Source organism: Manacus vitellinus, unplaced genomic scaffold (assembly GCF_001715985.3).
Source record: "Manacus vitellinus isolate BGI_N305 unplaced genomic scaffold, ASM171598v3 scaffold_67_pilon, whole genome shotgun sequence".
Taxonomy (NCBI): Eukaryota; Metazoa; Chordata; class Aves; order Passeriformes; family Pipridae; genus Manacus; species Manacus vitellinus.
Genome location: NW_021940737.1, coordinates 116,690 through 144,184, shown reverse-complemented (window position 1 = coordinate 144,184; position 27,495 = coordinate 116,690). Strand labels below are relative to the sequence as shown.

The following is a 27,495-nucleotide window of genomic DNA, read 5'->3' as shown; positions in this document are numbered from 1 at the left end:
TGCTCAGCAAAACTGACCCTGCAGGAGGGCACAAGCACTGGACCCTGGCCTGGAGAAGGAATAAAGCTGCTCTCTTGTCTGCAAACCTGGAGTACCTTCTCAGTGTGCAGGTATGGCTATTCTGACCCTTGGGCTCCGTTCTAGTTAGACTAAATGAGAACATTTATTATACATGAAAATTGTTTGCCGAGGGAGTAGGAGAGGCCAAAAGAAAACATTATTAATCCACTAAACATTACTGTACTGCAGCCAAGTTTGTAACAAACACAACAGTAGGGATCATTGTTTGGTATAAATTGCCTTGTAATCATTTCCACAAGCTGAGGCTCAGTCCCAGCACGCCTGACACGCTTGCGGGGTGCAGGAAATGCAGATACAGTCTCCTGAAATACATGCCTGCCATTTGCATCTCCTGCCCTCACCACTGCTACTGCCACCCCAGAGCAAGGGCAGGACTGCTCAAAAAGCCGTGATGATTTTTCTGTAAACCCCCGTATCCCTGAGGATGCTTCTCTAACACTGGTTACTGTGGGTCAGTAGGGCAGTGGTTTGCTGTGTTGGAAAGTGCAATTTTACACAGACTTAATGCAAGAGGTCAACAGATTTGACATTGAAGAAAAGCTACACATAAAAAAAAAAAGTGAAGGCTTAAATATTTAAACTGTGTGAGGTTTAATTCCAGCTGGGCAATTACAGTAAACTGGAACACAGGCAGAGGCATTGCAGCCTGAGCCCACTTCACAGAGCAGCCTTTGTGATGGAATTGCTTCTGGTGTCTCCACAATGACTGAACATACCCTGCTCTCTCATTACGGGAGTGATGAACAATGTAGCTGCCCGCCAGCAAGTCAAAAGAAGCTTTGGGAAAAATTTCTGAGTTTTCCCTTCTCCAAGGCATGCTAACTTAGCCTGGTGCCTGGACTTGTCACAGGGGTCCACAGGCGTCCTTCTGAGCCAGAGCAAAGTCTGCTTCAAAGTGTGCATGATGGCACTTTAAAGTACAGCAGTCCTGCACAAATTAGGTTTTGATCATTTGATCATCAGGAGGTTTTGATCATTTCACTGTCAGTAACACCCAATATTCCAGCTGTCCTTACAAACCACACACACTGCTCCCCTCTTGGCACGTTTTGTGCAGTTTTCTGCTCTCAAAAAAAACCCCCCAAAACTGGGAAGTTTCCAGTAAACACATCTAATGTAAGCGCCTGTGTCAAACAGGGCTTCCTCAGCTTCCCTGCAGCATGAATGGAGAAGGTTATTTTTACAAAGACATATGGGCCTCTCATCTCTCTTTTGTTTAAATGTACACAGTCCTGGCTTCTGACAGTAGTGAAATGCTCAATAGCATCATTGTGAGAAATGTTTTTAATGTATCAAACCATCCTTGGCATTATTAGCATAGTCACATAATTATCCATGGAGAAACTTACACCCATATGTTAACGCCCATAAAGTATTGTGTGAATCTCTTTTATACCTTTATTTTCAGTTTCTGGGAAAGATACATCACTGGGTACTTAATATAGCAATTGCTTCAGAAGGTGTAAGCTGCCTATGCCCGCGGTGAAATGGTCGGGAGGCAGAGTAGTGCTGGCAGCGTCATCTGAAAGCTCAGTAAGCCACAGTCTAACTGTGCTCAGAATGTGATGCAAGAATATGATGCACCTCTTTAATTTCACAAGAGATTTCTTAAAAAGACAGGAATTTAAAAACGAGAACGAACAGAAACTGATGGTAGGCTAAGTGTGAAAAAACACCTTGTAGGGAACAAATTCTTCATAGTACAAGGCAGAGAGCCTGATCTGAAATTCCAAGCTGGGGTAGCAACATCAGTGTTTTCTAGATATCCTGATACCCTGAGTATCTTAGCCATATCTGACACTTTTGTATTTAGACTGGATATACCAGATTAAAGATCTAATCTGCTGAATTTTCTCATAATCCTTACAAATTTGGCATGAAGGCAGTAAAAGAAGTTGTGTGTGAACCCAGAAATCGGTTGTAGCACTTTCAGATCTTGGCCTCAGACAGCATAATCTAACTTTTTAATGCAGACCCATTGTATGCTTATCTTTAGGGTTTTTAAATTATTTATCCCAGTATTACAAATATGCTATTCTATGCATATGTGATATGTTCATTTTACTAAAACTGTTAAATACAAAACATTAGGACATGAGAAATATATCTCACTTTTTATAAATAGCTGTGTTACACTTTTACTCAAGTGATTTTAGTAAATCCTTTTGATTTTATTTTTTTCATTTGCCTTTGCTTGACATTTCTTCCCAAGGTGTCTGGTGACTATTCTGACTATTCTGATGTAAGAGAGATAAAAGTAAGGAACATTCTTCCCCTCCTTTGATCACTTTGCAGCTTGGGAACTGCAAACCCATATTCAAATATTCAGAGCTTACAGGAGCAGAGCATAATATTTGATGTTGCATGCTAGAGTAAAGGCAATTGCTACAAATGGTTCACTGTAGTACAGTAGTTCTAGCATTGCCTAATTTATTAATCATAGAAATGTTGCATGCAAATTAGCCACAGAGTTGTGCATCATAATACAGTAATCCAAAAATCTGTCTTCACATGTATTAATGCTCGTAAATTATGGATATCACACTACAGCATTACACAGTTTCCCCATTACATTCCAAAACTTGCTGAAAGCTTACTAAAAGCCATGTTACCGAGTGTTTTCTTTTTGTTCCTTACTTCTGGCTTTCTAAAGTGTGAGAGTATTTAGCTGCAGGGCATTTTTGTGTCTTCCTTTTCCCAGGGTTCCTTTTTGGGCTAACATTCCGCCAGCCAAACATCAAGATTTCTCTAGCGATAGTGCAGTTTAAAAACATATTTTTTCTCTGGTATGAGTATGGTCAGCACCACTGTCCTCCCCTGCTCTGAAAGCTGCTCCATTTCACGTCCTGACCTTGTAAATCCTGGGCACTCTGCAAGGGAAATCTGCATCTTTTCCTCTCTTGCTTTCTTAATGCTCCAAATATTTCTTTCAGGAAAGTCAAGGTGAGAATAAAGGAACTGACAGTGTTGCATGGAATATTTTGCAAAAAAAGACCATGAAAGAATTTCTGCACAGCAAATAGGGATAATCTGTGCAGTTGTATCCCCAGCCACTCACCAACTTGCCCTCCTCTTACTGTCAAAAGATGAGAAGAAACAGAGAAATGGGAGCAAAGAGAGTTTGCAGGAAAAAGAGAGAAGAAGGAATAAGACAACTGAAGGTGAGCAAGACAGAGAGAGCAAGGGAAGAGCAGAAGGAGCGTTAGGATTGTCAACACCAAGGAGGTCAGAGACCTTGAGTGTGATGACAGAGAAACGTTAGGAGTTAGCTATGCAAAAATCCAGTTTACAGGATATTTAATTTACTATGATAGATACTTAACATTTATCCATTTTACAGATACAGTCTCCACAGGCTACGCCGCAGAGATTAAAATGAAAGGCATAAACTGAAGTGACTTAGCCAAGCAGTACAAAAACACAAACCAAACCAACACCCGAGAGGAAGTTGCTGCATCTCTGTTACCAAACTATGAGAGGTAAGGTAAGGCAAAGTCAAAAGCATTAAATAGGTAAAAGTAGGTGAGAGAAATTCATAAGCTAAGTTAACCAGTTTGAACCACACGTATTTGAATAAGATGCTAAACCACTCTTTTAAAAGAAGGAAACTACGATTAAGGTTTAAAGCCAATACAAAAATACAGTAAAAACAAGAGACGCAAAACATTCATAGGAGTAACTGCGGATCATTTAATTACAGCTGGTGATGCTGAAGTGAGCTGCATTCATTCTTGTAGTATTGAGAGAACTGCAGGCAAAAAAAGTAATACAAATACAAAAGAAAATAAACAGAAAATACACAGAGATAAGAAGACTGATGCCTTTAACACTTTGCTTTGGGGATTGTTATTACAGATATATTTACAACGTATGGTCTGTTATTGTCAGGTTAAAAATCAAGTTTTATTTAGAAACCTCCCAAGCTTTGTGTTTTCTTCAGTATCATCTCTGATCCTACTTTGCTCTCCAGCACTAAACAAACTACCACTGGTCTAATATAGTAGTTCCTCACTGCACTTAGTGTCAAAATCATTAAGTATTCCCAGGTATTACTTACTGTCACTTGGCTCATGGTGGCTGTTTTGTCACCTCCCGGTCTTGAGTCCCACAGAGGAATAATGGCAGTATAGAAGCTGTAGCTCTATAAAAAGTGTCATGTTAATATCAGAGGAGGAGCTAGCCATAAGGGGTTGGCTTCACGAATGTAAATATTTCATAATTTATTTAGCAACATGGCTTTTCTTTTTCCCCAGGCAAAAACTTTAATAAAGGAATAGGTCTGCTGCAACAAAGGAAATAACAGCAAAAACAGAGACAAGGACACATCCTAACCCCACTAATATCAGCAGGAATTTGCCTTCATCTTCAGTGGGAACAGAACTTCAAAGACATGGGAATCACCTATAAAACCTGAAGGGTAAAATCTGAAATTCCATAGTCTATGACACAAACTGTGTTTAGAGGGTGATAGCATAGTCACGACACGATGAAAATGTCTCTAGCAGGAGTTGCACTCCTTGGCCTGACCACAGCCTTGTCTCCAGCACTGCCAGGGTGGCTGTTAGGACAGACCTCAGAGAGGTCTCATGCACAGGCAGCTTCTTTGAGAGAACTTCTCTGAGGCAGGACTACACAGGAGCTGGCCAGAGATGAACTTCCTTTTGGTGGACACTGTCTCTCTTTGTTCATGGCTATACTTTCAGTGCCCAAGTCAGGAAGAAGTGATACCCCCACCTTTAGGGGTATATTTTTTTGCATCTCAGTAACTCAAGATATTCTTTCAAGGCCTGTCTCTGGCAGAATGAAGGCTGAAAGCTCTATCTCCTCAGTCCTACTTTGTGTTGTTAGAACTGAGGAAGATGGGCTGTGTGGATATAAGGACTCTTTTCTTCTCTAGGGAGATTTAAGATCTCCCTAGAGGACTAAGAACATCTTCTGGGTGCACACTGCTTTCTAAGTGCTGTGAATGTGGGAAAGCCAGGAGGAGGGAACTCATTCCTGAGTACCTCTGCAGGTCTTGTTTTGGTACTGGTACCATACAGCAAAGTAGAAATTAAAAGAGCAGAGATACCATTCTTCTGCTAACAGCAGAATTAGTTTCCCTCTCTTTCCTTTGGATGACTCCTTATGCTTCTGTTGCTGGGAGCACATAATGCAACACTGTGTCAAGGCACTGTACGTGTGTAATGTACAACCTGGAGAGGTTGTTACACCCTTGATGAGTGAGTTTATCTGTTCCTCATGGTACTATTTTAGCTTTGTGAGAAAAAGTACCCCTCTGTCCTTCAGTATTCCTTGGTCACCAAAATCAGTCTGACAACACAGACTCTTTCAAATAAACCAAATTCCAAAGAATGGTATGTGTTTCAGGAAAACAGTCCATGGCAGTGTGTACCCTAACTAAGGCCTCTCCACTGATTTCAAATTCTATTTCAGATGTTTCATGTGGCATCTGCACCACCAAACCATTGCAGGCTGTATCAAGAAAGCAATGGCAAACACTTTCAGAAAAGCACCTTTACAATAACTATGTTTAACATATGCTAGTATGTCTGTGTACTGTACAGCAATGATTTTCAGTCTCTGGGTGTAAAGACATTAGTGTAAGATTAGTAAGTTACCTTTAATAAAGCCACAAATATGACTATGAAATAGAAGTTCATGCATATTTTCCATACATTTAATTTCTTAAGGAAGCCTGTGCCTCTACTGGAAAATTATAGGGAAATTTCAAAACCTTTGCTCTTTGCAAGTTAGACCCACGTTGTATGTCAAAATATACAGTTGGGTTTTTTTGAGAGAGCTAGCATGGCTCAGGGCCCTGCCGGTACAGAGGACTTGAGATTTCAATACTTCTTTTAAAATAAAATGCAGTATTTCTTTAATGCTAAATTCCTTTGGATTCCAGCGTCCTCACTGTTAACAATCAGCACATTTACAATCAAAGAAGTGAGGAGTGAAGCATGTGGTTTGGCTGCTTTCAAAATCATATGCTTCGAAAATGCTATTTGAATTTGTGGGTTTAGCTTGGTAATCCAACTGAAATGACCGTCAGCTAGACAGATAGGACAGTAAAGGTGAAACACAGTATCACAGATAAGAAACTAATCTGTATTTCATGGTTCCCATCTCTGGGTATATGAGCCCAGCTCTTTGTGGGATCAAGTGACACTTAAACATAGCACTATTGAGCACAACTGGTTCGATTATCTTTGTTAAACTGGTGTGGTAAAGGCAAAGTGAAACCGAGTGGCTTCGTGGCCCTCACCACTTACACCATAAGCACAGTGTCCTCCCTAGGCAAGGGCAGTTTCAAGGGCTAACAGCATCTGAAGTAAGTCCAGTGGAAATTGAATGTAGTGTTGTGTAAAGCATGACAATAAGGTCAACAGAGAAAAAATTAGAAGAGCTAAACTTTAGATAAATTTATGAATGCACTGTACAAATTAATACATATTTGTGCAAAGTATTCGGGAGAAGAGAAATATATTTCCTCTGAAAGGATGTAGGTGTGGCTACTGCAGTGCACCAAGGAGATTAAAAAAAAATCCTGTTGCTGTGTTCTTGTTGTGTTTGAAGTAATAATTAGACTTTGGCGTCAAGTTTGAATGATAACTATTACTTTCTTCACACAGATTTTCTAAGCTTGAGAGACCAGTTTTCAAAAGCTCTTTAGCAAAGTTATTATGTTGCAAGCATTACTCCGACAGAAGAAACTGTAAAAGGATGATCAGAAATAGTCAGGGTGAGTCCTGGTTTTTCGGTACCTTCTCAGGATTTGGCTTCAAAAAGGAAAGTCAGCTTTTCTGACAGTAATCTTTCATAATTAGAAATGAAAATTATGCAGTTGGCAAGTTCTCAACAGCCTTGGAAATTGGACCTAATACATTCAAAGGCACAGCCTTTAAAATATTTCACATGTAGACATTGTTAGCTAATGTTCTCAATTAGAATGCATGCTTTTGTTCTTAAAGAAAACCACCCATGCTATTTCTTTTACTGCTGATACAGGTTTGTATCTGTTTATGCTTTGAATTTTCTGTTTTGGATACTCCCAGAGGGAGTACTTTAAACTCCCATAGCACTGTGTCCCAGATAGCATTACAGTAAGTCTTGCATATGGCTGTATGAACATACTACTTATGAAGAGAAGCTTACACCTGAAGAACTCTAGTACTGTGAAATAAAGTATTCAAAAGTGAGGAAGTATAGAACTACATTTGCCTGTAAAACTTTGATTTGGCCTGTGTATGACTATCCTTTACAACTGGACCATCTTTTTTTTTTGTGTACAAAATCTGCAGCTTTCTCAGATAATATGTAGAGGGTTTGCTGGCTTTTAGTCCTTTATATTAAGTGTGTAGTCTTCTGGTTTTATTTATTGCTCATTATCCAGCTCCATCCCAGAACTTAATTCTGTCACAGGAGTTTCCCAGAACTTAATTCTGTGACAGAAATTTGATACGTCTAGCTGAAAGAACAAGTGAGAACAAAATTTTAAATACCAGCCTCAGCCTGGATAAAAGCCTGGAAACTTATACATTTAGTTGTTAAAAAAAAAATCTGGAATGACATGCTAATAATCCTTGACAGAGGCCTGCGAAGAGACTACAATCATCTGAGCAGTATATTCTACTTAAGCTTTAAAAAAAGTACAACAGAACTTGCTATTGATAAATAACTTGTGTGCAGGATCCAGAGCAGTTTTGTTGGTATCTCCAGCAACGCCATCACTCCATCTCTCAATGATTTTGTGGTTGGCATCATATCCACAATATCAGCCTTGCAGGTTGTGTAACAAGCTAATGATGCCACCCTTAAGGAAAAACATGGAGGTGCTTGTAGGATGACAAGGTTCCACCACACAAATACAGTAAGAAATAATTGAGATTAGGTGAGGCTGCAGTCAAACATGAAATATTAAAATACTGTTTACAAACAAACATAGAACCGATTAAACTGAATTTATGTAAACTATTTAATTAGCAGATTAGAAAGCCTGATGTTACGTGTGTGATCTTCTAGTCTGACTTCCGGTATAATGGAGAGCAGATTTTCCTGAACTCATTCCTGTCTGAACTAGATTGTATCATTTTGAAGGAGAAACATACATGTTGAAATAAATATCAACAGAAAAGTTACCATAATTCTTGGTAACAATCTCAATGATTAATTAGAGGTAACGATAAATTAAGGTTGCAGGTCTGGGATCTTTGTCTCCCAGAGCTAAGGCATGGATTTTTAAACGGATGTTTACAACACAAAATGGTACATAAAGGGCCCCTATTAACCTTCTATTTGATGAGCTAAATAGATGGAACTCTTTGAGCCCCACATTAGAAGGAGAGTATCTCTTAATCGTGTCTCATCTCTATCCTATGAAATCCTTCTAATTTTTCATCACTTTATTTGAATTTAGGACCCAAACCCCATTTACAACATTCCACTTTTCCTTGCATTGGTGCCAGATACAGATGAAGTATAAATCTCTCTATTCTTTCTCAATATTTACTTGCTTGGGCAATCAAGAGTTGGCTTCTCTGTTTTAGTCACCACATCAGAGAATAGGAATTGGGGTCTGTTAGTCTCTAGTTGCTTTTCAGAGACTTTGCTTCCCAGCAGAAGACTCCCTAAGAGATTTACTGGGCCCTTGTTCTTTCTAGAACATATGTTCTACTTATTTATTTGTATAAAGCAAAAATGCTTTCACACAAATTTTGTAGGAGAATAAGGCACAAAGGGATGTATCAGAGTTACTATGAAGTATTTGTGAAGAAAGAAACTGAGGACAGGACAGATCTCCTGAATCCCATATTGGCACTACAGTACTGCACATTTCCATGGGAGGCTGAATTGCAAAGGCCATGGCCAGATGCATTGTCAGCTGATGGATACAATCCTAGTACTGGATTGAATGCTGTAATTTCTTTCCAGATGTATTTAAAACTCTTCTGGTTCAATAAGAAAGCAGAGCTTGAAGCCTAACTCTCTCCTACCAAAGGTAACCATGCCATACCTTCTCTTTCATAAATAATCCCACACAAATTTAGGAAATAAAGTATTTTCCCAGACAGGAGAAAAATATGATCAATTTGGAAATACAGACAAAAGAAATATTTTAGCTAATCAATTTAGCTAATTCTTCCCTGTCAGTTTGTACAGTTACTTTTACTGAAATGGTGCTTTTGATTCTGTCCTCTGTCTCCTACTGCAGGGAACAAAGATTGTCTTCAGCATCACTCTGTGTTGGGTAAAGCACCAAACTGGTTGAACCATGCAGACCAAGCAAAAGAGATCCTGTGATAAAAGGTCTAACTTAAGAGCAGATTTCACTATGAGTTTAATTTCTTTGTTCAGTCAAATCCTGTGCACCAGACAGGATTGGCTCTGACAAGCTTCTACAGAAAAATGATCCCAAAGAGACTGAAATCTAGGCCACAGCTACGAATAATTCTTCGGAAGCTCTCTGGATTTCCTGGAGGGCGAGGTGTGGCTCTGTGTGTGGGAGGTAAACGCTGGTGTACTTCTGTTAGTAGTAATTAGGTGTAGCTTGAGTTTCATTAATAAGAGCTACATATGCATGCTGGAAAAAAAGTTTATCTGACACTGGGATTATATGTTACTAGCTAAATGCCTTATGTTGTGTGTTATCTTTGTTATTTTGTGATTAGCACTTAAAAATGTCCATAATATTTTATCAGCACATAAGAAAAAAAGTTCTATTACTGAGAGTTTATAATATAAAAGAGAAAGAAATCTCCTGGTAAATCTCCAAGTTATCCTACCAGTCTGTCTAACATTTTAGAACCACTTCTTGCGTTAGCATTTGTTTTTATTAGCTTTAGTCATTTTGCTTTTGATGTTGTTTATAATTACTGCCAAATGCAAAAATAGTCTTTCCAGAAATTTACCATGAACACCCAGCACTGAAATACCAGTCTAAAAGATTTGATAAACCAGTAAAGAAACAGAATCTTATTGGGGAAAAGGGCTGGGTAGCCTTAAATAGAAGAGATTCTGCAATTCTAGTGACTATTCATCAAAATCTAGTGATGCAAACAGGAAAAAAACCAAACCTGTAATGTAGCTAAAAATGCCTGTTAAATTATTTTAAAAGTCCATTCATTGCAATGTTCAATCCCATACCATCTGAATATTATGGCAGTTATTCTAAAATTCTTATAAAACACTTGAAAGGGTTTTTTCCTCCATTTTGAGGTTTCATAGCATCACAGGTTTTCAGGCCAGGAGAAAGCACCATGAGTCTCCAGCCTGACCTTTTGCAGGGTACAGGTGGCAATTAGATCAAGTGATATCTACAGCATTTCTGGTGGAGATAGAAGACTTCCTTTGGAAAAACAATCCACCTTCTTGATTTAAAGATTTCAAGTGGCAAGAAATACTTCCCAGGCCTATCAATTTATTTTTTTTCCATGGCTCAGTTAGTCCAAGGGGTTCTCTCTATGTTTTGGTTTTGTTTTGTAATCAAAAAATGGCTCAGCTTTCAAACACTACATCTTTTAAAAGATTTGTCTTCTAAACTGAAGATTTCTACGATTATTCTCTTTATTTATGTAATTCAAGATGAGTTAGTGCTTATGTAATTCATTGATGGGCTCGAGATTAAGGTTTTGAAGCCCCTGTAAGAAGGGTTTCTAGATCACAAAGCAACCATAGCCTGGTTAACCAGGTTCTCAGTTTTTGTCTCGGTATCAGGACATGCTGCTCCACCAGCCAACCCCTACTGCTACAGTGCTCTCCACGTGGATCCACATGGATGGCATTGCTGTGTGTTCTTACTTGCTTTTCTCTATTGCTGCTTTTCATAGTGCAGCCCTCCATCAAATAGCCAAACTACGTTTTTCTTTCCTAGCAATATTAGCCTGCACTTAGCTATACTAAAATACACATTGTTCAAGGTAGCTCACCTTTCCAAAGATGTACTAGTACTGTGGACTAATTCCTTATCACTGAAATGTGTTAAAATATTTAAGCAATATATTTTGCTTATTCTTGATAACATATATGTTGATACCACGAAGTTAAGAGTGATCTGCAAGGGGAACAACAGTTTCACTTGACACCTTTTACTTTGTAACAAAATAGTTACACTTTTTTAGTACCTTTAGTAGCACAGGCAAATTGTGTTGCATTCATTTTGATCAAGGAGAAAATTCTTATATATTTGGGGGCAACTTGCATGCAGAAAAAGAAACAAAATTATTTGCTATACCAAGTTCTATTTATTTCAGCAAAATTATTCCACTACTGTACAAATATGTCATAATGTAAAGTAACAGAAATTTAATACATAAAATGAAAACACAAAGTAGCGTATTCTGAAAAATATCTGGCTAGAAATGAGTCATACTCTAATCTTGGATAAACTCCTTCTTTTTCCCTACGTGAAGGAATGTTTTACTAAGGCTGCTCAAGCTATTTTTTATCGCCATCAGCAGAGAGATACAAGCACCACTCCTACAAAGAGAACCACACCCCTCAAGAAACACAAGTTTTTCTGCATACCCAAATCATTGATGAAATGTTGCCATTGTCCCTTTTACAGGACAGTTCTTTGGAAAAGGACAGTGATCTCAGAAGCAGCACAAGGAATTCAGCAAAATACCAGGCTGGAAACAGTAGATGCTTCTTCAGTACTTTGCCATGGGTAGCTATTGGATAAACTTCTGAGAAAGTGTAATGTATCAAATTACAATTTTGTTGTTCATAGAATTTCTATTTGGGGAAGTATTCCTGTTTTCTGCACTAGGCACTTGAAACTCCAGCAACCTCCATTATATTTTTTCCCCAGCTAATATACAATTAATGCATTATCTAGTAGTTATAATCTACTAACTAACCAGAAGTGCTGACAGACTTGTAGTAAATCAAACACCCAGTATTAACAAGGCTGATCTGGTTATCAGTTTAAGATAATGGCCAGCTGTGCCATCTTGATAAATCCTGTGGGAAGAAGTTATTGTAATGTTGGTTATAACTACATGGTTACTACTGTGTTGACATCCGTACATAAAGCAACTGTGAAATAATTTTTTAAACTCTAACGAGTTTAAAACTCAACAGTCATATGTAGCAGACTAGGGAATTTCCATAATTTTTAAATAATACATTTGCAAGGGTTTTTTGCAAGAATACCGTGTAAAATGCCTTCTTTTTTGAAATGCTCTCCTTTGCTTCATTTTTCCTGAGATTATTTAAGTCTTGCTCTGTCGGGCTTCCAAAAGCTTTGCTTCTTTTTCTTTCCCACATGCACATAGACACACGTTCTGAGATGTTTGACACAGACATTTGAATGCATCACTGATTACTGCTCTTTGCATGGTACAGCAAGAGGGTACACCAGGCTGAACTGCTGCACCTTCAAGAAGGGCAGGATGAGAGACCCAGAGAACTGCAGGTCTGCCAGCCTCACCCCTTTCCCCAGGATGACTCTGGAGCAAATACTCCTGGAAGACATTTCCTAGCACCTGAGATACACAAAGGTGATTGAGAACAGACGGTGTAATGTGGCTTTACCAAGGGCAAACCTTTGATGGGAAGACTGGCTCAACAGAGGAGGAAGAGCAGTGCTTGCTATTTACCTTGACTTTAGGGAGGCCTTCAACATGGACTCCCACGGTGCCCTTACAGTCAATTTGGAGAAATATGCAGTGGAAAAATGTACAAGGTAGATGGATGGGCTGTGCAGTAAAATGGGTGTTGATCAGCAGTTCTGAGTTCACACAAAAAGGTGGCTGGTTACTACTGGTGTTCCTCAGGGACCCATACAGAGGCCAAAACTCTTACTGTCCTTATTAATGGCCTAGACAAGGTAACAGAGTGCACTCTCAGCACATTTAGGAATGATACCTTTGGGGGACATGGATGTCAATAGTCTGGAAGATAAAACTGCCACTCAGAGGGGCCTTTGTTGGTTTTTTTTAACATTGTTTTGTTTCTTAAGCCTAGGACTTTTTACACAAAAGCATGAAGATTGTAAAGAAATTCTCTAAAGCAAAAGCATTACAGAATGAAAACTAAGAAAATTTCATTTGGTCCTTATTCAGCCATAGCAAAATTAACTTTTTTGGACACTCAGTCCGCATTTCTCATTTGCTGGGTGGTGAACTTGAGATATGTGGAATCTGGTATCTAGAATGATCCTGAGCATGGTGACATTAATTGTGAACCTAATTGAATATAGTTGTGGTTTAAATGCATAGTGCTAAATATTCACCAAATAACCTCTGGGTATCTTACACTGGGCATTCTAAATTCATAGATATGTTTAATAAATTTTGTTTTGACAAAATGGTTTAATTTTCTCATCCATATAATGGACATCATGCCTTCTTTCCAATAAGCACCTTAATGTTTGTACACAGCTCAGGTACTGTAAACAAGAGTAACCCAGAAAAGCATATGAAAATAATAATTTTTTTTTGTGTTAAGTAATGGGATGAGGACAGGCATTGAGAGCACGTAGTAAGATCTAGTGTTAATTCTAAACGTTAAATAATACCCAACTTTATCATGCATGATACCCACTTTATCCATTAGAGAGATTGCCCTGGGTGACTGAAAACACTGAAATTAAAAGACTGTAACCAAGATATCCACTAAGGAATGCAAGCCTGCAAGTCTCAAGCAGATGATCCTGAAAACTACTCACGCAGTTCCTGTGTAGGCACCTTGTAATTTTACTTTGCTCCCCTATGAAATGCACCCCTGGAGAAACAGCTCTGGGTATGCCTAAGTCTGGGAACAGTCTGGAAAGAGCAAAGCAGTTTAGCATTTATTTTTTGCTTACGCCTAGCTGAGTAAACAAGAGGCTTTTCTACAGTAGAGATAACAGATGGCTTGGTACAGTATCACATACCAAGCATCACGGGCCTAGGATCTCTACAAAATACAATGCAGGGTTTCTCTCAAAAAGTGATGGTATAGATGTTCATATTTCATAGGACAGCATATTGTGGTGGGCCCATGTCCAGCTCTATTCTCAGCTGAAGAGATGTGGGCTCAAAGACAGATTCCCCTGCCACAGGGAGTGTCTCCCACCACTGACCATTCCACCCCAGTGAGACCATATTATCCTTTCTTCACCGCGCAAAAAAACCCCCAACAGAGCATGCTATGTAAGTTGTAAAATAAGAGTATCCTGGTTAAAATGTTATTTGCACAGAACAGAGTTCATAGCTAAAACAAGCAAAAGACTCTGGAATTCCTATGAAAAAATTAAACTAATACTATGCATGCATTTATTAGTTGGGCCTTCCATTGAAGTTGTAATTGTACCTTGTCAGTGATCTCTACCAAGTCCACAATGTGTTTCTGGTGTATTTTATTGCTCCTCCCCTGCCTTAGGAAGTTCTTGTATTTTTGTGTATCATTATTTTGTTCCTGTGAGTCCTTGAAAGAAAAGTATTTGAATAATATTAGGAGGTTGTCTTCCCTCTTGCTGGGAGGGAGAAAAGATAATGTGTTTTTTCCACATGTAAGAACTCGGTGATCCCAACAAAAACACCATTGCAAATTGGAACTACAAACAACACAGAACTCCCTGTGTGCTCTGCTAACAGCAGTGATGAAAATCTTTACTAATGACTTTGAGAGACACCCTTGCAATCTCTGACATCTGAATCAGCTAGAGAGATAAAGTTACAGCAAGTCCTTGGTTAACATATTCTCAACAAAATCCTCCAAAATTCAATTACCATGGAAACTACTTATCCTTAAGGCACTAAGGATCGCTGAAATATTTTCTCCTGACAAAAATGGGACTGAAAAATATCAGGTTGTGCATAATGAGGCCTTTGATCTTCCATTTACATCTGTGTTAAGTAGAGGTAATCTCAATGAAGCAAGTTGAGTTGAAGAGCAATATTCATTTATAGGACAGAACAAGGTTTAAGACTTTGGCTAGTTCTGGTTATTTCTAGATGTTTTTCCATTATCTTCATATGTTTATGGTAACAGATTTCTTTTTACTTTTCTAGTAAGAGAAACATAGTAAGGCAAAATAGTATTTGTATATAAAATTAGTAGATAACTTCAAGCTTTTAAAAATTCCTTGGGACAAATGGAAATAATCAGTCCCACTGAGGCTCAGAATTTTGTAGTCTGAGATTAAAAATGCCTCTAATTTAGCCCAGCCCCCCCCCAAATCCCTGAGTACTCAATTTCTATAAAACAGAGTATGGTCTTTGCTGTGCACAAACGTTTGCACGCCTCTAAGCAGGACAATCAGCTCAGGAGCAGAAAACCTCATTTCTAGCTTTATGTAAATTGAATCTCTAATTTGCAGTAGGAGTTCTTGTTTCATTTTAACATCAAGTTTCAACAGATTTTAATGGAATAAAAATAACTTTTGGGAACATTACCATCCAAATCCCTATGGTTCCTGTTAAGCAGATGCTCCCCACCGCTTAAGTCACTGTGAGCAAAAGTCTGAATGTGGAATGTGTGCACAGGGTCAGGCATTGCTGGCCACAATGTCACGTAAACCCATCAGTGTGTCATGTTTGCTCAAAGCTTCCCATTTTGATAGTTAACCCTGATTATAAATTACACTGCAGCAATAATTCCTATTAAATACTTTGATCTTATCTCTACGTTTTCCGCCTGCTGAGCAATGAGCCTGGCCCTGCAGGTCCCTGAAGGTCAGCAGGCTGTGCCACCCCGGCCCTGGGCCCAGCCATGTCCACGGCACACCAAGCAACCATCACAGTGTGCCCTGGCAGCCAGGAGGGACAACCCTGTCCTGGGGGGCATCAGGCACAGCATCGTCAGCTGGTCGAGGGAGGGGATTGTCCCGCTCTGCTCTGCACTGGGCAGACCTCGCTTTGAATACTGTAAGCAGTTCAGGGTGACACAATCACAGAACCATTGAATCATCAGGTTGGAAGAGACCTTCAAGATCATCCATCCTGCATCCAACCAACCACCTGGCACTGCCCCTGTAACCCCTAAACTACTAAACCAGATCACCCAGAGCCAGATCCAGATGCCTCTTGAACACCTCCAGGCATAGTGGCTCCACCACTTCCCTGGGCAACCTGTTCCAGTGCTTGACCACCCTAAGAGTGAAAATAATATTTGTAATATCTAATCTGGATCTTCTCTGTCTCAGCTTAAGGCCATCTGCATCAAACTGCTTTAGAGCTGTGGTTAGCCAGAACTGTGAGCAACACAGACTTGTGCCCCAAGTTTGGGCCTCTCCGGTCACGGGGGAGGGTAAGAACTCCTGCCTACATCGCAGCCTGTCAGCACAGCCGTGGACAGCTCTCATCAGTTTTGCACTGGTGGCTAGCAAAGTTCAGGTTGTTCTTGTATCTTGGTATCTGGAATCCAGGAAATCCCATGAGTTCCTGCCAAGAGATGGAGGAGAGAGAAGGAAGGTGAATGATGCTGGCAAGCCCTGGAACCTTTAGCACTGCTGGCTTTCATGATTTATTGAGGTTATTGCAGCAACTCAGCACCAGGCATTTAAAAATCTCTATGGATTTCTGCATTTAAATAACTAAATTCTAGACTAAATTAATACCAACCAACACCTCTCTGCCCCCAAATTGTTCTTTCAAAGGTCTGAGCTTGCTGCTGTACTGCTCTGCCCATCCTGATGGAAGGGACTCAGACCCCACACCTCAGCACTGGCAGGAGCTCATATAAGGAGGATAGGAAGCTACTAGAAAGTGTTCAAGGGAGAGCTACGAAGATGGCGAAGGGCCTAGAGGAGAAGATATAAGAGGCTGAGGTCACTTGGCTTGTTCAGCCTGGAGGAGACAGAGGGGACACCTCATTGCCGTCTACAGCTTCCTGATGAGGGGAAGTGGAGGGGCAGGCACTGATCTTTCTGTGACAGGACCTGAGGGAATGGCGTGAAGCTGCGTCAGGGGACGATTACGTTGGGTATCAGGAAAAGGTTCTTCCCCCCCGAGGGTGGTTGGGCACTGAACAGGCTCCCCAGGGCAGTGCGCACAGCACCAAGCCTGTCGGAGTTCAAGAAGCATTTGGACAATACTTTCAGGCACACAGTGCCATCTCGGGGATGGTCCTGTGCAGGGCCAGGAGTTGGACTCGATGACCCTTGCGAGTCCCTTCCAACCCCGCATATTTCTCGCTCCTGCGACCCCCGCGCGACCGCTCCCTCACAGCCCGGACCGCCCCAGGGCCCCCGCGCTGCCCCGCCCAGCGCAATGCGCGCCACCGCCCCGCGGGCGAGGGCCAGGGTCAGGGTCCGCCGGTGCCAGGCGCAGCGCCATGGCGAGCATGGCGGGAGGCCCGCCGAGCGTGGCGGGCCGCCCGCCGAGCAGCGGGTGCTCATTCCCGCCCACCTTCAGCGTGTCCGAGATCAAGAAACAAAGCAGCGCCGGCACTTCAGTTCCTCTTCGCTGGACAGCAGCAGCAAGGAAGGTGGGGCGGGGCTGTTCAGCGGGCGGCGGGGAGGCTCGGGTCTGGCGGCTCTGGCTAACCGAAGCGCTGTCCTTCCCCGCAGGAGAAGCTGGACCGCCAAAGAAGAAGAGGAGAAGGAGCGAGAGGTCCCTCGAGACAAATTAAGGCTACCGGCCGCAAGCGGCCGGTGTGGTCGCGGGCAGCCTGCACCGACCGCGGGGCGGGCACGGCGCGCCTGGGGACTGCAGCTCAGCCTTGGGCTGGGGCTCCTCAGCTTCGTGAGGGGAACGTCATCTCCACAGACTTCAGTGAAACGGAGCAGCGATTACAGTGAGGGTGTGAAACACTGCAGCAGGTTGCCCGGAGAGGTGGTGGATGCCCCATCTCTGGAAACATTCAAGGTCCCGTTGGATGGGACTCAGAGCAACCTATCTGGTTGAAGACGTTCCTGTGCTCACTGCAGGGGGAGGCTGGATGTCCTTTAAAGGTCCTTTCCAACCCAAACCATTCAGTAATTCTATCATCCCTGTGGTTGCTGGCTGTGGTAGCCTTCAGAAATGCTATTGTCTAGCAGAGGTATCAATTAGCTAAGAAATATTGTTTCTACTGTGTTAAAGATGCTGTAATCAGGCAGGGTGAGTTTTAAGCTAATGGCATAAAAGAAGGCCCTTCCTGAAAAGTCATCTCTGTCTGCTGTGATTGCTATGGCATTTGTGTTGATGCTATTAGGAATTATACTCTGATAGTAATTTCTATATAAATTAAAACAATCAGATCTGACCAAACCATGCCCAGACCAGTTGTCTGCTGGATTCCAAGCCTAGCCATGAACAAGGGTTTTGCTTCCTTTACTGACCTGGTTGAAGACAGTCAGATGTGAGTTTCTGTATTATAGTAGTCTCACAAGAGTAGTGTAAGTTAACGGGGTAAACATTATAGGCTGTTGGTCATTAAATTGTAGATGTCAAGGTTAAAAAGTGTTATGTTGAAAGTAGAGCTCTTTTCTTCCATGGAAGAAAAGGGAATAGAAAGTTCTCCTATTTTTTCAGGGGGTTTTTGTAACTTTGTTTCTTAATTAGACTGAAGTTAAGCATTGCTACTGTTCTGGTGATGCTTCTCCTCCATGTGATGCTCTCTGATGTCCCAATACCTGTGCATATTTTTAATCAAAGTGATGTTGCAACGTCTTTTTCTAAAAGTGGCATAAAATAAATAATGCTTCAGTTCTGTGTAGAAATATACACAATATCATGGTAGTATGAATGTGGTATTTGCAATATACTTAATAATTACGTGAACGTGTTATGTTAATAAACTTATGTATTTTAGGCACCTCCAAAACCCATACCAAAGACTATTGAAAATCAGCGAGTGTATGACGAAACCACTGTAGATCCCAATGATGAAGAGGTAACTGCTTTAATTTCTGCATGTACTATTAAGTTAAATGTTTTTTTTCTAAGAAGGGACATAAACTGGATTGATGAAACTGAATATTCAGCACTCTCCTGTTAATGTGTTGATGAATTACTTTATACACATGATGGCCTCACTAAGAGGTGATGTCATTCTTTCATTGTCTGTGTTAAATAATTGCCTTTTGCATTACTGGTATTGATAGTAAGAGCTGCCCATGTTCATCACACTGGATTCTTAAAAATGTAAAAACCACATGCCTTGGGATGATTAATTACGAATAGATCTTGTGAATTGAAACTTACATCAGATTGAATAATTGTTCTTCAATTATTTTGTACATGGTGGAATAACAAGACTTCTGTTCTTCCAGGTTGCTTTTGATGAAGCAACTGATGAATTTGCACCATATTTCAACAGACAGACAGTTCCCAAGATTCTTATCACAACATCAGACCGACCTCGTGGGGTACGTGTTTTACTTGGAAAGTTATGAGCAGTCAAGTGGTTATAAGATACCAAGGTTTTTATACTGTGATTGATAAAATAAAGCTGAAAATAGTAGCATTCATGGTGGATTTTTTTCAGTTGTTTCACTCAGTGATTATCAATAACCTTGTATATATGTATGTAATCTGTTGGCTTCTCTAGTAGTGTTTTGTTTCCTTCATAATAAAAAACAACCTCATGCATATGTTCTTGTATTGACATGATCTGCATTGCCTAGCTGGAGAAATTACTGATGTTTGTGAAAATCGTAAAAAAACATGCTTTAAAAATAGAAGAAAAAGTACACCTCGGAGAATTTATCCAAAACCACAGACATCTTCAGTTCCTGAAGAAATAGTCATACTGTACTTTGAAATGCTGTGAACTTTGTGTCCTTAATAAGTAATGAGTTTGGAAGTTATGCTTTTGAAATTTTCCTGCTTTTCTATGATTGAGGGAAGAAAAAAAGAGTCCTTAAAAAAAAAACAAGTGCTGGTGTGCTGCAGTCTTTACTGCAAATGAATGTTTTTCCACTAATTGAATGAAGTAGTTTAATAACTTATCTTCAAGCATTTATGGAGATACTGGAAGTAATGTATCCTCAAGGATGGTAGTTGAAATGAGCAAACTTTCATTCCCCTAATAATTGAATTTGGCACTGAATTTACCACTCTGCAATTTAATTCACCTGTTTTGCAGAGAACAGTGAGATTCTGTGAACAGCTGGCTACTGTTATACCCAACTCACATGTCTACTATCGAAGAGGACTGGCTTTGAAAAGAATTATTCCACAGTGTATTGCAAGGGACTTCACGGATTTAATTGTCATTAATGAAGATCGCAAAATACCAAGTAACCTTTTGTCTATTTATTGAGGAAAGAAAAAAATTCTGTAGAGTGCATCAGAGATAACTCTATGCTGTTTTCTTTTTACTGTGCAAACTAGAGAGTTAAAAATCACTGTGCCACCCTGACTATCTAATGGCTTATGGAACTTGGAATTATTAAAGAAAGTGTGTAGATAGGTTGGCTTTTTATTTTCTTTTAGTCTGTAATGCGTGGATAACCATTGTTATTATTTTAGTAAATTTAATGGTTTGATTAATTAACAAGTTTTTCTGACCAGGAAGTTTCATTTCATTTTGCTGACTAGATGAAACATTACCAATTAATAACTGGGAAAGTGATAGAGGATAACTCTTGTTAGCTATTGAAACATAATTTAATGGACATACTTAGAACACTAGTTATCTAGTCTGTGAATGTATGTTTGAAAATATAACAAAACCTTGTAAATTGGGCATGGATTATGGATATAATACTCTAATGTTGCATTTTGCATAAAATGTTCCTCTGTAAATTACATGTTGAATTTTACCATCCTTTTTTTTTTAACTTGGTGCACAGACGGTCTTGTTTTAAGTCATCTGCCTGATGGTCCAACTGCTCATTTTAGAATGAGTAGTGTGCGTTTACGCAAAGAAATAAAGGTGAGACTCCAAAAAATTTTGAGAAATGGACAGTCTGTTGCTTAATGATGAATGCATTCAGTCTACTTGAACTATCAAAACTGCACTTTTGTATGATTCAGCCGATCTTGTTAAAAGTGGTTTTTTTGTAAACTAACGGGTTTAAGGACTAGTGTATTCTACTTCCATTTTTGAGGTTATTTGCTGAACTTCTGTAACTGTCTGCCATGTATTTTTATAATCATGCCGATAAATAGCAGCTACAATTTTAGCTAAAATTCCCTACATCAGTAGGGAATACCCCACGTATAGCATGCAGACAATAGGGTATATAAAAATCAGCAGTAGAAAAGGTTTCAATAGATGTAGGATTTTTTCAAGACTAGGAACTACTTCTTATTCTTATAGCTCTGTCACTTCTTCTGTAGTAAATACTGCTTACTTAGCCCTAAATAATTTGCAGTAAAATGCTCTTAGTTGGTATTAGTAGAGAGGGAATATTCCTCTGACAGGTAGATTGCACTATTTGCTACACCCGGTTCAGCCAAGAGTAGAAATTTGCGCAGGAGAGAGGAAATGTAAAATTATTTGTGCTTTTTCATTTAATTTATATTGTTGAACCAAAGAATCTTATGTTACCAGCTGCTCCTTTACTTGTTTATGAATTTCAGTTGTGTTTGAAAAAATGATTAGGGCATGTTATCAGCCCTCTTGTCCTCCTATGTCAAACTCTACTGTGATAATACATTAAAATCCTTTTGCATTCCATCTGTTCTTTGCATTCTTCTTTCACTGCAGCGAAAAGGGAAAGAGCCCACAGAGCACGTCCCCGAAGTGATCCTGAACAATTTCACAACGCGACTCGGCCATTCCCTTGGCCGCATGTTTGCTTCTCTCTTCCCGCATGATCCTCAGTTCATTGGAAGACAAGTAGCTACGTTTCACAACCAGCGAGACTACATCTTTTTCAGATTCCACAGGTGATGTTTTCCACAAAACTCATTTACAAATGAGAGGGAGTACTCTTGTAACTTGATTCCTAATTTTAATTCTTTTCTTCCCCAAGATATATATTCAAGAGTGAAAAGAAAGTGGGAATTCAAGAACTTGGGCCACGTTTTACGTTAAAGCTGAGGTCGCTTCAAAAAGGAACTTTTGATTCCAAATTTGGAGAATATGAGTGGATTCATAAGGTATGTCTAAGTAATGATAATCATCCTGCTTGGATAGAATAAATCTGACATGAAATCTAACCATAAATCTTGTCCTAGAAAAGCAGTATAAATGCAGTTGTCAATACAGAAGTGTCTAACTGAAATATTTAGAGCTTTATTTCTCAAAATAGACAAAGCAGAAACATTCTGCTGTATCGCAAGTCAAAATTAAAAATAGAAAGGATGGTGAATATACCATGACTACTTATTTGCAACTGCACTGTAACTGACACATTTCACTGCCTATCCTGCTATAAGCTGGAGTGATCATCCTTGTTTGTATCCTGTTGCATGAATTTGTTGGTAAACAACTTTTCTTTTAAATTTTAGCGTAGAGAAATGGACACAAGTAGAAGAAAATTCCACTTATAAGTGAAATCTGCCAATTGCTGGTGACCAGGAATACAGCAGCTGCTCTCAACTATGGATGATTTCAGACTTCTAATGATAATGATACTGAACAGTATCTGTCTGCAGAAAGACAAACTGCAAACAATAACACTTTCTACAGCAGCAGATCAAGTAGGATGTGTCTTTCTTCCTGTTTGGAGTCAACATGACAAGGACAATGACTTTTTCCAGTTTAGCAGGAAAAACATGGCAATGTTTGAGCAGCCTGTAATTTAGCTATCACTGAAGGTTTGCCATGATTGCTGCTGTGCTGTAGAAGTAGATTATGCTTCACAACATCAAAGACAGCAGATACGTCAGTTAGAGAAATTCTCAAAATAAAGTATTTCTAGTTTTACAGTTCTGTTTTGATTTTTCTCTGTTAACCCAGACATCTTCAATTAACAGGTAAGAGACAAATGTTTTAAACCTCTTTCTAACTTACAGTATGCTGTTCCCTGACAGTATGGTGATAGTTTTCCAAGAATGTTCTCCTATCTAGAGAACATTGAGAAGGCAGTTTGCAATCCAGGAAGTCCATGGTATTTTATTTCATTAACATCTTGCATAAAATAGCCACGTTGCTGAAGTTACAAAAATAATATGCTTGACTCAACAGGTATCTCTTTTGTAAATATCATATCGACAAGAGGTGTATATACCCAGAGCAGCTGAAAAGAAACAAAGACAGATGGGAAAGAATTTGTAAAACCCCCTTAGAGGAAGTACATAAAGCTATCTCATCTAAAAATGCTGCTCAGTGAACGTGTGAGGTGTCTAAGCAGGATTTTCCCCATTAAAATTTTAAAAATGCTTCTTCAGCATCATAGCTATACTTGAGTTGCTATTACCTGCAAATAAACTAGTTTTGCCTTAAGTTGGCACATTCACTGGCAGCTAAAAAGCCAAGTTTTCTTTGAGTTACTTTCTTTTCATGTGCAGCTGTAAGTGCTTTTTTTTAATTACTTAATGAATAAGATGGCTCACAGAGTAAGTCATCTACTAGGGTAGAATTACTCATTAAGATAAAAGATAATTTACTCTTTGTCTTTATTCAATGTCTGTGATACGGCACAGCTGTATAGCTGAATTACAAATTAGCAGTCAAAAATTTTTTTCTGTTCTATTTCTGTTATGCTTCTAAGTATAGTACTGCTGAAGCCTCATTGTTCTGTACAACTATTAGCCCCAGGCAGACTTGCAGCAGCACAAAATATTTAGACACTCTTCTATCTGCTCTCCAGCTGCTGCAGAGGGATGCGGTGACTGGTGAGGTGTCGCCACATCCAAAAGTTAATCAATGTCTTACAGTAATTTCAAGACCAGACTAAGTAAAGACACTTTTATTTTTTGCTTGGCATATAAAACTGATTCCCTTATGAAACAGAAATACGGAACTAGCATACAGTTCATTTGGAGAGGTAGATGGTAAGAGGTTTGACGACAGTAGCACTTGTAGAGTTAGATTTGGCACGTTAAAGCTAAGCTTTTGTACAGACTTCAAACCAGGCTGCTCCTTGAGGCATTCTGCTCATACACACATCAGCAAGTAGGAGAAGATGGTAAAAGATCTGAAAAACAAACCCAAAATCTAGTTAGACAGGTATCAGTGCTAAATGAAGCAACTCTATTTCTAATTTCTTCAGAGTATGCCATGGACAGCTATTAAGGAAAAAAATCCTCTTTTTCTACAGCTCTTTTATAAAACATTAGTTTAAACAATAAACTTTTAAAACCATGAAACTACCCCCAAAAGTACAGTAAGATAATCAAAACTGTTACAAAAGAACTGAAGCTTAGTTTCTCCAGGCAGCCAAACTACTAGGTGGAAGAACAGAAAAAACTGTTCCCCGTCACTCTGTGCGCACTAAAACATCAAGCACCTACTCCGCAAAGCAGGGAGTGTGCTGTGTAACTAACAAACTACACTTCCTCTTCAGTGAGGTGGTGCTGACTGTGCAAACATGAACGCCATTGGCTCATCGAGAAAACACCAGGAATTACAACTAAGAAACCCCCTCTCTTCGGGAAGTCCTGCAGGAGATACAGCAAAGTAAAGGAATTTTACATATAGGTAGTGTAACTAAAACAGAAACAAGTGTTCCATTCCAAAGGCTGTAACTGAGAAAGAAAATATTAAGCCTTTTATGCCCTGTGTACGTACATATGTGTTAGAGACAGAGGAAACATTATTTCCTGACATCCACACCCAGGAACTACTAGACCTTGGCAGACCTCGATGGGGAACTATATGTGTCACTGATTAAGTACAGTTTATTTGGCTTTTTATAAATTATCAATCTGTAATGCTTACAGATAATCTGATTTCTTCCTTGCATTACTGTTTGTAGATGAAGCTACAGTAGTGTGATCACAAATCAGTGTACAAGAATATTTTTACATAAGAGTAGTTGGCAAAATTCACAATAGAAGTAACCTTAAAAGCTACAAGAACTCCAAAGCACATTTCAGTGACACTGCTGTAATTCACTGCTCAAAAGAATGTGGGAAGCATCAACTTCTATACTGTTACTACTCTGGTCTTTAAATGAGGTGATTCATGCTAATACAAACTTTCTGGAAGCTTTCCACAGTCTGTTTGAGGGGAGATCAGTTAACAATTTAGTTTGACTGTGGTCACCTTTCTATAAAGCTGCCTATTAACACTTAAATCTAGAAAACTACAGTTCTTTGGGTGATGTAAGTCAACTACAAAAGCAGAATTTTTCAAGGTTGAGTTGCTATGAGATTTCTAAGGATTGTGATCTACAGTTAACTACTGTGTATTGGGTGCTTTGAAATAATACCTATGCTCTCATCCCCAACAGATCCAAGTCAAGGGGCAGTGGGAAAGGGGAACACGATAAAATTATCATGCATTTACTGTGGTCAAAATAATTAAGTTATTGTGATTCTCAAGAGTTTTAGTGGGACTACTGTGGATCTAAAGCTCACCCTTCTAAAGAGGTTAGCCTAAAATCTAATCACCAGAATTCTTAGGGAATGCCAGATGAGTGAGTAGTCTCCATGGTGATAGCAGTAGTGCTAATGAACCTAATGAAAGTTTTTGAATGAAAATCCAAATAGTTTCTAGTTGTTTAAACTGCTACCCATGTAGTTTTTTTGAGTAGAGTATGGGCCTTGCTACCGTTCTTGGACTACATACTTTTTTCTCTTGGCTTGGAAGGCACTTCATCCCCCCCATAGGAGTCAGTGCTCTTCTTGGGGACCACCACTAATCTGTCCTTGGAAGTGTTTTTAAAAGTTTAAGAACTGAAGTCTGCTTTATCTGCCACAATCAGGTTTCACCAAATATGCTGTCAGGTGATTAATCCTATGTGAGAAAAGGGAAATAATACCCTTACGGAGAGTAGAATTCCTATACAGCCAGGTTAGTCCAAGGAGCCGCTTAGTAGTAGGTGGCCCCACTACTTTGCTACAGCAACAGAAACTGGCAGAAGCTCTGACAGCAAAGTGCTACTCGTAATACTTACGAGCAGCATGTGTCCAGTACAGAGCTGTGACCAGAACAGGGGAGGAGGGGGCCCAAAACGGGGATCTATACCAACATCAGCTGCCTAAGTCAGATGTCTTTTCTGAGTGCCTTTCATAAAGGCTGTCTCATTTAAAGGCAGCTATTTTTAATGACAAAAGAGTTTATGAATTGTAATTCAAGAACTTACCACTGAAAGACACTGAAGTAGTTCACATAATTACAAAAAAGAACAAACTTTCTGGGGTCTGAATGGATTCGTACTTGATGATACTCCTGTCAGTAGGGGATCATGTTGCGCATTCTGCAGGCAGAATTGCTTCAAGTCAGCGGCAGCCTGAGAAACCTAGTCAAAATAACAGGTGGTGTTAGAATTCACTGAACTCTCTTTACAGAGGATGTAACTACATTGAAAAGTATAAGCAATTCTTATGTAGATTTTTATGCAACCATTTTATTGTAATTTTTTTTGTTTGTTTCTTAAAGGCAAGAAATTGAGGAATATAAGAGTAAGAATCAATCTGTGTGTTCAATTTTCATTTTAAACTTCTGAGCACAAAGGGTGACAGATAAGCAACGTCTTGGAGATGGCTTTATTAAACAGATGAAGATCCTTGTTCTAGCATAAATAATTTTAAAATACAGCCTAGAGTTTCACATGCTCGACTGAACTGGCATTTCGTCCTCCCCTGGAAAGCCGTCCTTATGATGAGATATAGCGTATGGGGGTTTTGGCAGGCTGTACCTTCCTAAAAACAGACCAGTGAAAAAACTCTTTGTCTTGCTTTTCTTTGCTGTAACTCTGAACTCATAAAACAGAACGACCAAAGTTTCAAAAAGTAGCATCTTTTACTGGTATGTCGTATCTGCAGTTTGCCCAGAGTTCCCCTGGTGTTACGGGCCGTGTCTCACCCCGGCACGGCACGAGTTCAATGTACTTTGTGTGTCTGGCGGCGACGTCTCCATTTTACAGCGCTGGGGCCGGGCCAGTCTGTTGTGCGCCCCGACTCGGGCCGCCTTTTCACCAGAGCCCGACGGAAGGCGCCGCTCCCCGGACCGGGGGCACGGAAGGGGCGCGCGGGACGCGTCCATGGCCCCGGGAGCGGCCCTGGGGCCCTGAGGGCTGCGGAGAGCGAGGGGCGGACGGGCCGAGCGCCGGGGGCGGCGGCGGCCGGGACGCGGCTGTGCGGCCGTCCGGGCTCGCCCCGGCCGGGCAGCCCCGACGCAGCCCCAGGGCGAAGCCTGGGCGCTCTGCCCCGAGCAAGGTCTGCGGGCCGGGCAGGTCGGAGCCGGCGGCCCCGGCCCGCCGGGCCCGGGGCGGTGAAATGGCGGCGCGTCCGCCCCGCCCCGTCCCGGTCCCGTCGCGGCTCCGCGCTCACCTTCACGCGGGTCACACTCGCCTCCAGGCGCAGCTGCTGCACCACTTTCTTCATGGCCGCCACGTTGGAGGAGCCCGACATGGCGGGAGCGGCGGCGGCACACCCAGAGCAACTTCCCGGCGCGGCCACAGCTCCCGGGACGGCGGCGCCTGCGCGGGCGGCCGGGCGG

At 40.5% G+C, this 27,495-nt stretch overlaps 3 protein-coding genes and 1 long non-coding RNA gene across 7 annotated transcripts in view; 3 read left to right on the top strand and 1 right to left on the bottom strand.

Annotated features, from left to right (window-relative positions):
• The window catches only part of DNASE2B (deoxyribonuclease 2 beta), a 38,797-nt gene extending 35,242 nt beyond the window's left edge, over positions 1-3,555 (top strand). For both annotated transcript variants that reach the window (XR_003916253.1, XR_003916252.1), the window contains exons 8-10: positions 25-110; positions 3,015-3,242; positions 3,422-3,555. The gene's annotated coding sequence lies outside the window, so the exon portion shown is untranslated. The remainder of the gene's footprint in view (positions 1-24; positions 111-3,014; positions 3,243-3,421) is intronic.
• Positions 3,556-4,334: 779 nt separating this feature from the next.
• On the top strand, positions 4,335-14,070 carry LOC115307900. 3 transcript variants are annotated; one of them, XR_003916258.1, is made up of 5 exons: positions 4,335-4,498; positions 6,717-6,826; positions 9,296-9,589; positions 11,648-11,778; positions 12,434-14,067. It is a non-coding gene; the product is annotated as an uncharacterized LOC115307900 (long non-coding RNA). The 3 variants fall into 3 exon arrangements; XR_003916257.1 differs by having other exon boundaries at positions 12,430-14,066; XR_003916256.1 differs by having other exon boundaries at positions 11,648-14,070.
• A 3,209-nt stretch (positions 14,071-17,279) lies between these two features.
• Positions 17,280-22,814, top strand: RPF1 (ribosome production factor 1 homolog). Its single transcript, XM_029963985.1, has 8 exons — positions 17,280-17,876; positions 18,805-18,885; positions 19,265-19,360; positions 20,080-20,233; positions 20,789-20,871; positions 21,649-21,830; positions 21,917-22,043; positions 22,395-22,814. The coding sequence occupies exons 1-8, from the start codon at positions 17,280-17,282 to the stop codon at positions 22,434-22,436; spliced, it is 1,362 nt and encodes a 453-aa protein (XP_029819845.1). The 3' UTR covers positions 22,437-22,814.
• Positions 22,815-23,781: 967 nt separating this feature from the next.
• Positions 23,782-27,495, bottom strand: GNG5 (G protein subunit gamma 5). The gene is made up of 3 exons (XM_018083776.2): positions 27,327-27,495; positions 26,138-26,293; positions 23,782-24,025 (listed from the first exon to the last, which is right to left on the bottom strand). Exons 1-2 carry the CDS (start codon positions 27,405-27,407, stop codon positions 26,168-26,170), a joined length of 207 nt encoding a protein of 68 aa, XP_017939265.2. The 5' UTR covers positions 27,408-27,495; the 3' UTR covers positions 23,782-24,025; positions 26,138-26,167.

Coding starts and splice junctions, on each gene's coding strand:
- GNG5 (XM_018083776.2), bottom strand. CDS start 27,407: ATGTCGGGCTCCTCCAACGTGGCGGCCATGAAGAAAGTGGTGCAGCAG. Junction 26,294..27,326: donor CGAGTGTGACCCGCGTGAAG/GTGAGCGCGGAG, acceptor TATTTTGACTAG/GTTTCTCAGGCTGCCGCTGA.
- RPF1 (XM_029963985.1), top strand. CDS start 17,280: ATGCGCGCCACCGCCCCGCGGGCGAGGGCCAGGGTCAGGGTCCGCCGG. Junction 19,361..20,079: donor CATCAGACCGACCTCGTGGG/GTACGTGTTTTA, acceptor CCTGTTTTGCAG/AGAACAGTGAGATTCTGTGA. Junction 21,831..21,916: donor ATCTTTTTCAGATTCCACAG/GTGATGTTTTCC, acceptor TTCTTCCCCAAG/ATATATATTCAAGAGTGAAA.